The 16,549-nt window shown below is 40.4% G+C and overlaps 1 protein-coding gene and 1 non-coding gene across 2 annotated transcripts in view; one reads left to right on the top strand and one right to left on the bottom strand.

The window, feature by feature from the left end:
- The window catches only part of XPO7 (exportin 7), a 94,592-nt gene continuing 78,043 nt past the window's right edge, over window positions 1-16,549 (top strand). Inside the window, exon 1 of the mRNA XM_061163937.1 lies at window positions 1-103. Within this exon, the coding sequence (XP_061019920.1) occupies window positions 86-103 (18 nt within the window). The 5' untranslated portion in view covers window positions 1-85. The remainder of the gene's footprint in view (window positions 104-16,549) is intronic.
- TRNAC-GCA (transfer RNA cysteine (anticodon GCA)) lies at window positions 7,503-7,574 on the bottom strand. Its single transcript has one exon. It is a non-coding gene; the product is annotated as a tRNA-Cys (tRNA).

Below are 16,549 nucleotides of genomic sequence, written 5' to 3'. Positions count from 1 at the left end.
GCGGCGACGGCGGCGGCGGCGGCGGCCCGGCCGAGGTGCGCGTTGGGGGGGAGGGGGGGCCGCAGAGGAGCATGAATGGAGCAAAATGGCGGATCATGTGCAGGTGAGAGGAGCTGCGGGGGAGGGGGGTGGCCGCGGAGAGTGGGGAGTGGGGGCGCGCGCGGCCCGAGGGGCTCGGGCAGGGTCGGGGCTCGCCGGGCCCGCGCCGCCGCCACTCGGGGCTCCGGAGACGCCGCCCCGTCCCGGAGCCCTGGGGCCTTTCCCGCCTCCCGGGCCGGGGGCCTCCTCCATCCCCTCCCACCCGGTCCCACGCCTCTCGCGCGGGGCTGGAGGTTCAGGGATCCGCGCCCCGGCGGGCACAGCCTACATCGCTTATCAGTGACTGTCCTCACGCCGGAGGGAGGCCTCCCGCAAGTCCTCAGTGCCCCCCAAGACGGGGGCGTTAGGGAGACCCCTTGCCGACTCTGTCCTGAGGGGCACTTCCCGGTCACACCCGCCGGCCGTAAACAGATAACAAAAAGAATACCTCGCACTGATCAATCTCGCTCTACCGAGTCTTTCCCGCCGCCTTCCTCTTCTCGCCCCCGAACATAAGAGACCCCCTCCCTCCTGCCTCCTTCCCCGCTCCCACGGGTTCGCCCATCACTCCCCCACTCCTGATCACACTGCCTGCGGGGCCGAGCTCCCCGATCCTCCAAAATGGGTGCTCAGGCCTGGGCCCGCCCTCCCTCCAGTCCCCCTATCCCCAGTGAAGGAGTTGAGTGCCCACACCTCCTCTGAAACGCGGGGTGGAGGGGGTGTGTCTGAATCGAGAGCTGCAACATTGGGTGCAGACGTTTGCTCTGGAGGGTCCCCATGGGGTTGCAGAGCTGCCCCGGGCGTGCTTTGGGCCCAGGCCACTTTTCTTCAAAGACAGGGCACAGGCCCTGGGAAGAGACAGACCCTTAACCGCTCCTGAAAGTAGCTGGAGGAGTCAGGGTTATTTCTTGCAAACTCGATAAAGTTTTTCCTTTCTGTGCCTTAGATCCGATAATTTTATGACACAGTTATTGTTACAGTTATATTGTCAGAAACCTTTGGATTTTCTAGGTAACCGCACGGGTTTTGTGTTGTGGAAAGTAGAAAGTAGAGAGTATAGCAAGTGTGTCTCCTTATTTTGCATATTGTATAGTTATCATTCCTCAAGTAAAAAGGAGAATCTTCTCACGTTTTGTCTACAAGGGAGTGGGGTGGTGTGGCTTCTGTCAGTTTCTTTGGGAGAGAACGGACTAAATTAATTCTCAGGCCAGGGATCAGTAGAGTAAATCTTTGAAGGGGGAAGCACAAGTTATCAGGACAGAATTATATAGAAAATTGTAACCACAGATGGAAGACCACAGATTTGTATTTGAAACCCAGTATCAGTAGCATAATTCAGAAGTAGCAATAAAACTTGATACAAGGTGATAATAATAATACTGTAGTTCCTTGAGTTTTATAGCAACCATTTCTAAGAAGCATGTAGGATTTTTATGTGATTTTTTTTTTTTTCTTCCATCCTAAAAGAGTAGATAGGCAAGAACGACTTCTGTCATTTTGAGGAAACCGAAGCATAGAACTGATGTTAGATTTATTTAGGAAGTGGATTGGAGGCTTCTGACTTTGGGTCCCATGCTCTTATCTACTGGGGAAATAAAAAAATAGTGTCAGAGAGCATTCCAGAATATGGTTTGAATAGATAGCCTTTCCGATGATGCTTTGGAAGACAGGAAGTTCGTGTACTTTTATGACTATACATCTGTCTTATCTCTTGCAAAGAAGTCCCTCTTCGTGTGATCTCGCCCACATTTTGAGTCAAAAAGGTTGTCATTCCTCACCAGAGGAATGTCAGGATGAGTTCAAGCGGTCTTCATAGCACTTACGTCTCAAAGGAGGGTCTGCCTTAGTAAGGAGTTGTTTTTTTTCCCACCCACCCCAACATAAAAATGTACCAAAGTAAGAACTTACTAACTTTTCAAAACAAAGGGTACTAGGCCAGTTCAGTGCTTCATTTTATTTCAGAGAGTTATAGTATGTTACTCTCTAAATTAGTGGTCTTTTCAACAACCAGATAAGTCCATGAAGGAATTTTTTCTCTTTATGCTTTTGTTTGTTAGACCACTAGATTACTTTTAGTTTTGGATACTTGGAGACTTAAACATGTACTTTATTGTAGCAGAAAACCTTCTCAAGAAAAAGATAAATTCTCCCCTGTGTGGAATGAGTAAATAAATGAAAAGATTAAGGACAAATCTGAAGTGCTTTGAGGGGCAGTATTTTTCTGAAAACACTATTGGGATATGAAGTTTAAAAAAGTCTACCACTGATTCAAGACAGTGATTATTTGAAAGCTTCATGTGTAGTTCTAAATAGTTGAGTCATTATGTAGCTAGTGCTTTCCTGAACCACCAGGGTGAGCAGTTTTGTGTTGTTTTTTCTGTTGACTCTAAGTAAGTGTCATATGATTCTTAGGCTGGAGTCCTGAGCATCTCTTCTGATAAGTATTTAATGGAAGTCACAAAGCGATAGTAATGGAAAATTACAATATTTTGATTTGTCTTTTAGCTCTGTTGATGTCAGTAGTCAAGTCTCTTCAGAAGAGAGACTTGTAAGAACCTTCTCGTTGTGATAAGTTTCTTACTCTTGGTTTTAGAGGACTTTATCTAACAGCCACCAAGGAGGCAGTGATTGTTAAAAAATCAAACTCATTTGTATTTATCTTCCTAAAATGAATGGTCCTCCTTCCATTTTTTTAAAAAACTTATTAAGTTAGATGAAGATAATGAGGATTTGTTATTTTCACTTGCTGGGTAGTTATTGTAAAGAAATGAAAGTTAGCTTAGTGTACAGTGGTAACAGAAAAACTAAGAAGGATCATCAGATGTTAGTTTTAATAATGCTAGCTGGTATCCAGGCTCTTGAGAGTAAAAGGAAAATGTATATGATATAATTGGATATTAAGTATATTATTTAACATATAAGTCTATATAAATATGGGACTTCCCTATAGCTCAGATGGTAAAGAATCCCTCTGCAATGCAGGAGACCCTGGTTTGAACCCTGGGTCAGGAAGATTCCCTGGAGAAGGAAATGGCAACCTACTCCAGTATTCTTGCCTGGAGAATCCCATGGACAGAGGAGCCAGGCAGGCTACAGTCCATGGGGGTGGCAAAGAGTCAGACACGACTAAGTGACTAACACACATGTAAATATATTAAATGAATGATAATTCTGGGGTTTTGTTGGATTTATTCTATTGTTATCCCAGGTCTTACTCAGACTTTTAGAGTATTATTTACTGGTCTCTGCATTATGACTGAGTAGTAACAGAAAATACAGTTTTCACATAGTCATATTTGTTTAAATATTGACCACCACTGTAACTCTAGGGGTCAAGAAGAATCATTAAAACTGGCAGGTTAAAATTTAACAGAGTGCAAAAGTTTAGCCGGTTTAGAGGAAAAGATAGTTGTCTTTTTAGCTTTTAAAAACATGCAAGGAAACATGAAGGACTATGGGTGATTTATTTTGAGAAGAGAATTCTGTACAACTTTGGAGAATTTTAAAGGGGGAAAAATAGTTACTTTTGTAATTTTCTTTCGGCTAAACTGATACTGTAAGGGCTTAATGTGCCCAAAGCCCTTTGCTGTGCTGGGAATTGCAGAGGACTGGGGGCTGAAAAAGATACTGGAGCCGGACTGCTGCAGTGTCAGATTCTGAGACTGTCTTGGGCAGGCTGCAGAGTGCAAATGGATAGAAGAGCTAATACATTGATTGCAAAACATGCTACACTTGTGTTGGATCATAGGAAATAGCTACACATTCCCTCTCTCACCCCGGCTACCTCTCCTGTGGATTTGTACAAATAATATGTCTGTATTTTAGACAGACACCTTTATATGTACTTGATAATTCTGACAGTGTTACTACCTCTTGTGAGAAAAGCCTTCAGAAGAATTAAGGGTTGTCTACGTGCATGTGATACCATTCAATAAAACAAAATATTTCTGTAATGGAATCTCTAATTTAGATGGAGGTAGGAAAAGGAAGCATTAAGAAGATCCCTGTTTTGTATCTTACAGATAAATTAACTTCCATTTGATCCCAAAATTGATGTTCATAACCACCAGCTGTATTTTCTTTCTTCTTGGTTGGGTTTGGAACACGATATTGTACCACAGCCCTTTGTGAGGTGAAAGTTGCCAATTTAAACTGATAAGCTGATGTGTCTATAGGTACAACTTCCAAGGCTACTTTGCTCACTTTTGTATATGTAAGGAAGAGAGTATTTAGATATTGCATCATATATTTTTTTTCTCCTTTTAAACGTCAAACATGTATTATCTCACAGATATTCTCAGAGTCAGGAATCCGGGAGTGTCTTGACTAGACGGTTCTAGTTGAGGGTCTGATTGTCAAGCTGTCAGCCGGGGCTGTGGTTCACCTCCAGGCTTGACTGAGGATGGAGAACCTGTTTGCACGCTCACCCACACGCTCATTGGCAGGCATTAGTTAGTTGCAGAACGGTGGGTGGGGGCCACAGTGCCTCACTGGCTATTGTCTGGAGGCTTCAGCTCTTCACCACGCTGACCCTTCCTAGGATGTAATTTTTAAAGACTTCTTTTTTTACATTATGTAATGATGTCTGCTATGTATCAGTGACCCATATTTGTTAGGTGTTGTTTTTTTTTTTTTTTTAAACCTCTTATTGAAATATTCCTTCAGACAGATACAAAATTAATAATTTTTCAGCCTGATGAATTTTCACAGAGTGTGCACTCTTATAACCAACACCCAAATCCACGATGTTTTTAGTGCCTCAGAAGTCCCTCTGATGGCCCCCTCTCCAACTACCCACACATCCTCCCTCCTGAGGATAATTACTGTCCTGTCATTTGATTTTTAAGAATGCTTTTAGGAGTCCAGCTGTAGAAGGCCTATCCATGAGAACTTGAACTTCAAAGCCAGGGGAGAAGCAGCATAGAACACTGGTTCTTCAGTTTTGGGGTGTCTTTGTTTGTTTGTTTAAGAATGTAATAGAAGCTGTGTGCTCTCTAGGGAGGTAAAGTATATATGTAAAAATTTGCCTACAATTTCAAGCTATTTGAGTACTTTAGAACTTGAGTTTAAAGATACATTACTTTTTAGGTGAAACACCTATCATATTTTATTGAGAAACTGATTTATAAGTCTTTCTCAAGCTAGTTTAGGGTCTCAGTATATATTCCTGGAGAGTTACATGCAGGTTGAATTTTTAAATTACTGAATTTTTGAGGATGATGAAAAACAATGGATGGCTATTAAGCATTTAATGTCCTGTCTTACACATGCAAGGAAGTACAAGGTGTGATGTCCTATTTTCAGGGGCCTTGCATGGTAATTAGATACTGAATCTGGGTTGAGTTGTGAATTTGTAGTGAGACATTGTTTTTGTCAACATATCCCTGAATGAAGGAGCTGTTGCTTCCATCACCTTTACCCCATTCCAGTATATCTGAGTTTGCACCTCACACTGAAAGTGAGTGACTTATGGTGGCAGGAAATTTTCAATGAACTGAGATTGGTACCCAGGAGTCCATATCAGAATCTTGCGGAAAGGAGGGGAAATGTCAAAAAGTGAGTCTTAAGTGTATCTGATAATTGCATCCATGGCTCCTTACCCCTTCATACCTGTTTGTGCACACACACACAAGGACACACATACACACTCGTACTGTCATGAGTGGAAAGGACACGTTTGAGAGAGGGCAGCATTGGAAACTTCATGCTAGCATTGGTTGGACTTTTAGCTTCTAACCATTTTACATGATCTCATTCAATGCTCACAGCAACTCTACACAGTAGGTATTATAGAGATCATAGTGATGTTCCTTGAAATAGGCTGATGAAAGGACCTGGTATCTCTGGAAGACGAGAGCGCTATTGGAAGATTTAGGTTACAGTGTGGTGGTGGTGGTTCTTGCACACCTCGCTGGTTGGGGGTGAGCAAAAGGGTGATACAGACCTTCATAGAATATCTGTCACGTGCCAGCACCGTGCTGAGCCCCTTGATGTGTGTTATGCCATTTAATTGGGCAACTAATTTAGTCTCCTTGAACCTGAATTACAGGTTAAGTCCCTTACAGGCTTCCCTGGTGGCTCAGATGGAAAGAATTTCCCTGCAATGCAGGAGACCCGGGTTCGATCCCTGGGTCAGGAAGAGCCCCTGGAGAAGGGATTGGCAACCCACTCCAGTATTCTTGCCTGGAGAACTCCATGGACAGAGGCGCCTGTTGGGCTACAGTCCACAGGGTGACAAAGCCCGACACAACTGAGCAGCTAGCACTTAAGTCCCTCACAGGCTTCCCAGGTGGCACCAGTGGTAAAGAATTCACGTGCCAACGCAGGAGGGGCAAAAGATGCAGATTCATTCCATCCCTGGGTTTAGAGGATCCCTTGTAGGGGGAACTGGCAACCCACTCCAGTATTCTTACCTGGAAAATCCCATGGACAGAGAAGCCGGGGGCGGGGTAGGGAGGGAGGATTGGGGGGCAGTCCGTGGGGTCACAAAGAGTCAGACACGGCTGAGCACACACACACTTAAGTCCCTTATACTTTCAGCATTCTGCTAGGATTTCTAGTTGTCATCCTTACCACTCTCTCCCAAATAAAGCACCATCTTCTCAATTCATATGTACACTGTCATAAATTTTCCTAAGATATTTATGCACATACTTATATTTCCATTTCATCTATTTTAAATATGACTTCGTCTCCTCCACCTACCAATTTTTGTTGTGGAATGTGAGGGCTAAATCTGTAGCATGTCTCACAAATTGAGCCCTGTTATACCCCAGATAATAAGTAAAGAGCTCTCTTAAGCAGTAAGCAGTGAAGGACATTTTCTGTGGTGCCAAGAAATTAACATTATTAGTCAGATGTTGATGCTTGTAGCCTAAAAAATGATTATCACTTAAAGTCCCTGGGTTTAAGCCTCTCTTAGAGACAAATTTAAGATGAAAAGCAGTCAAATGCTTTCCTATAAATACTTGGGAAAACCATTAGATTAATGAATATTCCTGTACTACATCAGGAAGTCGTGATCCTATAGCTGTGGTGGCCTTTTAATTTTTAAGTGCACAAACCTATGTTGGTCACAAAAGCTGATCTCATTTCTAGTTTGTATGATAAATTATGATACTTGAAGTATGTAGTTTCAGAAAGAATTGAGCGTTATGCTAGACATATTCCCTAACATCTGAGTTAAGTATGTAGTTAAAAGGTGTGTATTTAAGGTCAGAAATGGGAAAAGCAGAGTTTTCTAAAGGATTTTTTTTAAGCCTATTTAGTAATATTTGCAGAATTTTTAAAAAGTGAAAGTGAAGTCTCTCAGTCATGTCCGACTCGTTGTGACCCCATGGACTTAGCCTACCAGGCTTCTCCGTCCATGGGATTTTCCAGGCAAGAGTACTGGAGTGGGCTGCCATTCCCTTCTCCAGGGGATCTTCCCAACCCAGGGATTGAACCTGGGTCTCCTGCATTGCAGACAGACGCTTTACCGTCTGAGCCACCAGGGAAGCCTGGTGTTTTGAAAACATGTGTCTTAAGTTTAGCAAATAATTTCAAATCTCAGTTTTTTCAACCAACTCATCTCCATTAACTCCTGAATTTTGGTATTTTACTTCTCTCTTCCAAAGCACATTGTCTAAAGTCAAGTACGACATTTAATTTGACTCTAGAAACCTGTAGCATTGTTTGCTCTGAGAAGAATCTGGGTAGCCATGTTTGTATCTCACATATCTATACTCAGTTAAAAAATAAAACTATCCTATCTTTGACCAATGTATAGCTCTAGACTATTTAAAATATTTTTTATTTTTTGTTAGTAGGTGATGTTTTAATCATTATTTTGCCATTGCTCCATCTGACAAGTCCCTGTAAGTTCTTGTCAAAAACTAGCCTAAAATTTAAAAGAATGAATAAAACTTAACTAGAAAATGGGACCTTGTTTTCTTTCCTTTTAATGTTTTGAATTGATAATGTTGTTCCAGAGTTGAGCATGTTTCTTCTAGTCTTCATAGACATATATATTTGTCATATAACAAATGTTTTCAAACAAATTGAATCTGAGTGACAGGGTTTTTTGTTTTTGTTTTGTGATTTTTCTTAAGTAAGGACAATATTTCAGACATGTTACAAATGAAAACTTGTTTTAACATAAAGGATTATTTACTAATGCTTGGAATCCTACGTTTTAGTCTTACTTATGATACATGTTCCAAACAGAGAGATCAGAGTGTATGAATAGGAAAGGTTTTCAATTCACAGAATTCCTAAAACTTGTCTGTTTAAAGCCCTTTGATAAAAGTAACTACTAATGTGCCCTACAGGTCCCTTCTGCAATGATGGTGTGAGATGCCGGGCTAACTTAACCTGTCCCCTGCTTACCCATCTCCTCAAGTTAAACAGCACTTATAAAAGTGAATAGAACAGTTCACAGAGATTGCTGTGTATAAATCTGATGCCAGTGGAATCAAAACTTGCTTTAAATCACCTTTATATACAGTAAACAGCATCCATTTAAAGTGTACAAGTTGGCATATACATACCTTTGACTGCTTTACCACAATTAAAATACAGAACATTTCCTCCTAACTGCAGTCTGCCCCTCTCTCAGCCTTTAGTTCTTGACAGCCCTCATCTGCTTTCTGTCACTGTAGATTAGTTTGTATTTCCCGGAATTTTATGTAATGCATGTACTATGTACTCTTTGGGTTTTGATTTGTTTTACTCAACACAATGATTTTGAGTTTCACTCCCGTTTGTCTCATAGTATCAATAGCTGGTTACTTTTTATTGCTGAGTAGTATTTCATGGTATGAATGTGCCACTTTATGTATCCATTCGCCCCTTGGTGGTCTTTGGGTGGTTTTCCAGTTTTCAGTCCCTCTGAATAAAGGGTGTATAAATAGTTATATGGGAGTCTCTGTACAGACATAAATTTTCTCTTACATACTTGGAATAGGGTTACTGAGTCCTGTGATATGTTTAAGCTTTTAAAGAAACTGCTGAAGTGATTGTGGCATTTTACTTTCTCACCAGCAGTGTGTAATAGTTCCCAGGACTCTCTATCTGCTCCAGCCTTTGGTTTTGCCATCTTGTGGGATCTTCTTGTGGTTTTAGTTGGCATTTCCTTGATGACTAACGGTGTTGTGTATCTTTTCTTGTGTCACTGGCCTTTCTTGTGTCTCATAGGCGTACAAGCCAGGCTGGTACTTTGGCTCCACAACCTGTTTTCGAACGGCCTGAAAACTTAAGAATAGGTTTTGCATCCTTAAATTGTTGAAGAAACTCTAAAAGAGAACGATAATAATAATGTTCCATGACACATGATAATTACATGAAATTCTGATTTCTGTGTTCATAAATAAAAGTTGTTATTGGAACACAGCCACACGAACTCCTTTCCAAATTGTATATGGCCACTTCTGTGTTACAGTGTTAGAGATGGATAGTTGCAACAGAGACCATTTGGCCTCCTGGCCCACAAAGTCTAAAATAGTTACTCTCTGGTCTTCTACAGAAGTTTGCAGATTCCTGAGGGTATGTCCCCTCAAATCTATTGCCTGACCCTTCAGTGGGGAGAGGGCTAGCCCAGTATGGGTCTAACCCAAGCCCAACTTGACAAGAACCAGATCAAACTTGATACATTTCGTTGACACTGGCATTTATTGCTGCACTGTCCAGAATGGTAACTGCTAGCCACATTTTGCTATTTTAAAGTAAAAATTAAGTTCTTTATTCAGCTGATCACATTTCAAGTGCCCAGTAGTCAGATGGTGGCTGCCATACTCTACAATGCAGTTACAACATCTTTCCATTATCATGGACACTGCTGTTGGACAGCGCTGCTCTGGAATAAGAAAAATCTGCCACAGAACCAAAGAGATGGCCACAGAAGTAGAACATAGGTTATAGAATTGTTTTCCTGTATGCCTACAAATATAAACTAAATCCTCATTCTCCCAAGTGTGTGAATGCAAGTGGACACATTTAATAATTTAACATTATAGTTCATGCTCTGAGCCTGTGATATGTTTTTTCTCTTACTTAGCCAAGGGAATGAGAGGAAGCAGTCAAATCATTAAAGAAATTCAGAATTTTACTGATAGGAAGTAGTGTTTTAGAGACTTTTATTTTTTTATTTTTACTTTTTTTATGATTAGAGACTTTTAAAAAGTACCCTAAATGTATTCTTTGCCAAAGCACTTTGCAGAAACAGACCTTCTAAAATCCCCTTGTATTTGTAACCATTTTACAGATAAAATGAAGGGAGAATATTGAGGAAGGTATTAATTATATCACTTATTCAAGATGCTAACCCTTACAGAGAACAGACTTATGGACACAGTGGGCAGGAGAGGATGGGACGAGTTGGTAGAGTAGCATTGAAATAGATACATTTCCGTGTGTAAAATAGATAGCCAGTGGAAATTTGGTGTGTGACGCAGGGAGGTTAGCCCCGTGTCTAGAGGGGCGGGGCGGGGTGGAAGGTGGGAGGGCGGCTCAGGAGGGAAGGGATGTGTGTACATGTGACTCATTTGCTTTGTTCTGTCCTACATCAGAAGCTAACACAGCACTGCAGAGCAGTTATCCTCAATTAAAAAGTTTTTGAAGATGCTAAGTCTTGATATGCTAGCAGTTCTGATTCCCTTTAGTTACTAATTTTAAAATATTATTGACCTTAAAGTTTTTCATAATTACAGCATTAGCTTTGAAAATAACCCAGAAATATTAGAAATTAAAATGGTTGAAACAACCTGTTTTAAGATTGTATTTTAAGATTTTCCTTCATATCAGTGAAAACTTGTTTTGTGGTTCAGCTCTTGGGGACAGACATAACCAATTTTGAATAATGAAGTGGAGCTCAGTAAATCCATTTTCAAATAGTCACCCTCTTCTTTAGGGAAAGACATGTAATTATATTATAGGCTTGCCCGTGGCTCAGTGGGAAAGACTCCACCTACGATGCAGGAGACATGGGTTTGACCCATGGATCAGAAGAAGGAGCCCCTGGAGAAGGAAATGGCAACCCTCTTCATTATTCTTGCTTGGGAAATCCAATGGACAGAGGAGGCTGGCAGGCTATAGTCCATGGGGTCACAGAAGAGTCCGACACAACTTAGCGACTAAGCAACAAGCAACAGCGATGTAGTTATTATAGTGGATGAATTATCTTGTTCTTAACATAAATAGAAGTATTTATAAATTTTTAGTGACTAGACAGCCATGTCAGTGTAATCCACCCTAGAAATAAATGCTTTGCTGCACCAGCCAGCAGTGAGAAAGTAGGAAGTGGGCATTCTAGTGATGTTCTTATATGTAGATGTAAGGAGGTGTATAGTGAGGGAGGTACGGCATCAATGCTCAAGGATCTGAATCACTAGAAATGTGTACCAGTAGGGCTTCCCAGTGGCGCTAGTGGTAAAGAACCTGCCTGCCAATGCAGGAGGCGTAAGAGATGTGAGTTTGATTCCTGGGTCGGGAAGATCCCCTGGAGGAGGGCATGGCAACCCACTCCAGTGTTCTTGCCTGGAGAATCCCTTGGACAGAGGAGCCTGGTGGGATACAGTCCATGGGGTCGCAGAGAGTCGGACACGACTGAGTGACTGAGCGTGCGCAGACACAAGGGCTGTAGAGTGAGACGGATGCCAGGCTTCCCTTGGAGGGCCAGGGGAGGCGTCTTAATATGCTGAGTGCTTAAGCCAGATCCAAAAAGACATGGTCTCTCCCGGTTGGTAAGAATATACCTGGCAGAGGGAATGCCATAAGAAAAGATATATTTGTACACACACATGCACACACATACATACATATGTATTTATGTGTATATGTGTATATATATACATATATGTATACATGGAACATTCCAAGAGAGTGAAAGCAGTGAGATGTTGCTGCTGTATAGGGAATAGAGGAGCTAAGTGAGAAATGAGACACTAATGGTGGAAGAGACCAGAAGGTAAAGAGCCTGTTACATCTCCGTAAGGAATTTGTACAGTGGATGTGCAGTTGAAAGCTTTTAAATAGAAGTGACAGAATAGTCACATCACTGTGGTGATGATATAGAAAACTGATTGGGTGTAGACAGTGCAGGAGATCAAGCAGTAGACCACGTAAGAAATAATTGGGACTTGAACTGACGTAAGTTAGCTGTGAGGATGGAGAATAGAAAATTGATGTTAAGGAGGTCACACTGTGGGGTTTGGTTAACAGTTGAATGTGTAAACTGAGAAGGCAGGCTTCTACATTTCTGGGCAGCAAAGTTGATAGTGAATGAATGAACAAGATGTTGAAGAGATAGTAAGGTCAGTCTTAAATATGCAGATTTTGAAGTGCTGGTGGACATTTGAGTGGTGGTGTCCAGTAGGCATTTCTTTACTGTTAGCTTGTTTAGAACTCATATTTTCATAGTGAAGGTCATAGCCTTCAGATGTAAATATGTAAAGTGTTAGCTGCTCACGATACACCCCTATCATATTTCTTACCAAGTCTTAACCGCAACTGTAAAACTGGAGTGAAACTCTTGGTATTTTATTCGTTTGTTTCCTGAAACAGCCTCAGATTGTGTGTTACCAGAGGCAGGAATAAAATGCTTTTGACAATTGGCTGGGAAATTGATGTGTGCACATGCATGTGTACTCAGCTACTTAGTCATGTCTGACTCTTTGTGACCCCAGGGACGATAGCCCCCCAGGCTCCTCTGTCCATGAGATTTCCCAGGCAAGAGTGCTGGGGTGGGCTGCCTTTTCTGCCTCCAGGGGATCTTCCCAACCCAGGGATCGAACCCATGTCTCTTGCTTGTCCTGCATGGGCAGGTGGGTTCCTTACCATTGCCCCCGCCCCACCTAGGAAGCCTGAAATTGACATGCATGCAGTGTAAAAAAGAGGTCATATTTAAAAGTTTGAGTAAAACTTAGTGTTGACAGCTCTAGCCATCAGTATCTCTTAAAGATTCTTTATTGTTAAAGCAGTTAAAACTAAATCCGCTTGATCTTGAACTGAATTTATAACCCTTGGTCTGTTTTGTCTTCCCATCCTATTTATATTTTTTGGAAAACCAGATTAGTTTTTTTACCCTCAAACACTAGTTATCTCCTGTCATAACTAATGTTTGAGGGGTATCCAGAAAAAACTTCTTTTTTAAAAACTCATTATTTCTTCTATTAGAGGATTCTTCTAAATCTGTTTCCCAACTTGCCTGGTCTTCCTTGTTGGCTGACTTGATGAGTTCTTGGATTTTTTGGCAGATCATATAATAGTGTAGACTTAAGGCAAATTGATATTTTACAAACCTGTTAAGGGAAAAATTATTTAGAATTCCAAAGAATCAGAAAACTGACATGTATGGGGCATGTATGCCAAAACTTAAAAGGCATTTACTTAAAACACTTTTTTGCTTTTTCTGTCAGAGGGTAAATAGAGAACTCCAAATTCTAGCTTCTTTGAATCAAAGTTTAGGGTTCTAAAATTAAGTGTTGGTGATTACCTTTATCTTTTTTCCTTGAATAGTCTGTTTTGAGAGCTTCCCTGGTGGCTCAGCTGATAAAGAATCCACCTGCGCTATGGGAGACCTAGATTCAATCCCTGGGTTGGGAAGATCCCCTGGAGAAGGGAAAGGCTACCCACTCCAGTATTCTGGCCTGGAGAATTCCATGGACTGTACTCACAAAGCGTTGGACACGAACTGAGTGACTTTCACTTTCACTTTGACCTCCTTACACTTTTTGGTGGAGTCTTCTGAAGGAGTACGTACAGTATTTGGGCTTTTCTCATGGGAAAAGAGATAAGGAGAGTTGAGAGGCTTTCTTCTGAATTTTTAGATCAGTAAAAGCTCTGTTCTCTATGCCTTTCTTAAATCTTCTTTCTTTCTTACTTACAAACATTTAAACATTTTTTAACAATAGTTAGAATGCTACTCAGTAGGCCAGAGGAGATGCTATCTTAATATCTCAGAATGTTAAATCTCAGCAAGGCTCAGAAATTACAGGCTCTTCATTCTTGATATGGACAGGCTGTTCATTTTCCATATCTTCGGTCGTGTCCAGCTTTTTGCCACCCCATGGACTGTAGCCCGCCACGCTCCTCTGTCCATGGAATTCTCCAGGCAAGGATACTGGAGTGGATTGCCGTTCCCTTCTCTAGGGGATCTTCCTGACCCAGGGATCAAACCTGAGTCTCCTGCATTGCCAGCAGATTTTTTAAAACATACAACTGGGGGAATACAAGGGAAGTTGGCCTATATACATGGTATATGGCTTATTTGATATATGCACTGACTTCTTTTAAAGATCAAAGATGCGTTTCTGTAGGACAAGAAAGTAGTAATTGGCATGTGCTATAGTATTTTACTTTACTGCCACAGTTACAGAGCCACGTGACGTTCCGAGGTTTTCTTATGATGTTACCATTATTGCTGTTGTTTAATAGATGATGTGCTGTTTTGAAAATTCCTATAATTGAAAGATTCAGGGTTATATAAATCATGAGTACCCCAGTCACATGTACAGGTTTAAGACTGGAGTACCACCCTGACCCCTGTGTTTAAATAGACAATTATTTTAATGATCTACAATAGTAGCTTGCTTCCTCTTTAATATTACATTTTATTTAAGAAAGCATTTTAAAGCCAGTTAAACATGTCTCCACCAAATACTGTTTTTGTTTAGCTACAACTGAGTATTTATGATGTTACATTTATGAATGCAATAATTGTATTACATACCCATGGTAACGAGAATAATACTGTTACCAGTTCATGAAATGGGATTAGAATCACATAATTTTTAAGCTAAAAAGAATCTTAGAGTGTGATGATAAAATTTTTAAAAATTTACATGCCCTCTTTTTCAAGGATAGCTATATATGTGTATATATATGTGTGTGTATATATGAGAATGATAATGCAAGAATTTTAACTATCCCAGCCATTAAAATCTTAATTTTGTTATACAACTAGCAGAATTAAAGAAAAAATACAAGTCAACATGCTTAAGGAAGTTTATTAGACAAGAATAAGTTTAGACAAGAAAATGGTTTTTCAGACCATGTATTTCCTTTCTATGGGTCAGACACAATGCTAAATACTAGAGAAAAAGCAGAAGGGGAAAAAAAAGGGCATGATAACTTGCTCAGAGATAGCTACTTAAAAATTGTACCAGTAGATCTATATTTACAATTTGTGATAAGTGATATGAAGGGAAAAAGCATGTATTGAAATCTTTGGAGAGTGATTTCTTATTTTTATTATTGGATGGGGATATCAAGGGAAGGAAGGGAACAGTGTACCAGTGAAAAAGAAACGGCGTGTTTAAAGGCCCTGAGGTCAGCAAAACCTCCTCTTGCAGAACTAGAAGAGACCATCCTGTCTGCAGCTTAGTGAACCAGGGGAGATGAAGCTACACAGATTAGCGAGTCCTAGCATATGATGAATCGCTTTGCAGGCATTCAAATCAGATTTTGAGAGATTTAAATGATTTATTAAAATGCTCATTTAAGACAGAAAACAGCAAAATTCTGTAAAGCAATTAACCTTCAATAAAAAAATTAATTTAAAAAATGCTCATTCTATAAATTGAAAGAGTATGGAATGAAACTTTGTGTAGTGTCCAGATTCTCATTTTCAGTTGCAAGGATGCAGGCTGTAATAGCAAGAAGAAGGAAGCACATCACAAAGGAGATGGTGATTATCTCTGATTTTTTTTTCCTTTCTGTGTTTTCAGTCTGGCTATTAGTAGTATGAGAAATGATACGACTAAAATAGGCATATTTGTATTAGTAAATGAGGACTGTCTTTTGACTAAAATACCATTTTCCCCAAGGTAATTTGTTATCTCTAAGGACTATAGTAGTTGTATATATAGTAAACGTTATGTTTTGGTATATTGTGTGTGTGTGTGTATACCTTACGTGTTACATATATATTATATTTTACCTTTAGTTCCTGCTAGCTGGAACAGTTACTCTGGTATTCCTCGAATATCAACTGTTTCCCTCAAGAATAGTTACTGTCCTTTGGTAAAATGATTCTATTCTGAATATATTGCTATTTACCTAAAAAAGTAAAAACTCAGATTTTTTACTCTACATTTTATCTGTTGAAATTCATTTGGGGATAAATATCTAATTTCACTTTTCCCGTGTGGATTTTCTTAACCTTGTTTATTGCATAGTGCACTCAGCTTTTCTCCACCAATCTGTATTGCCATGGCTCTGATTTCTTTTGGGTTTGTTTGTTTGTTTTCTCTGTTTGTTCCATTGGTCTATTTCTCTGTCTCTCTACCTATACCATACTGTCTTAATCCATGTAGCTTTATAGTAAATTTGGGTCTCTGGTAAGGTGAGTGCGCCCAAGCTTGTTCTTCAAAGTAGTCTCCATTATTCTTGGCCCCTTTTCTCTTTTGTATGAATTTTACTCTTTAGGAGGGGGAAGGAACTTTCCTCTTTTTCTTTCCTCCCCTCTCCTCCCTCCTTTCTTGTCTCTGTTTTGTAG

This window comes from Dama dama, chromosome 16, assembly GCF_033118175.1.
Source record: "Dama dama isolate Ldn47 chromosome 16, ASM3311817v1, whole genome shotgun sequence".
NCBI lineage: Eukaryota > Metazoa > Chordata > Mammalia > Artiodactyla > Cervidae > Dama > Dama dama.
Note: the sequence above shows the minus strand (reverse complement) of the source record. Positions and strands in the feature narration are given on the sequence as shown.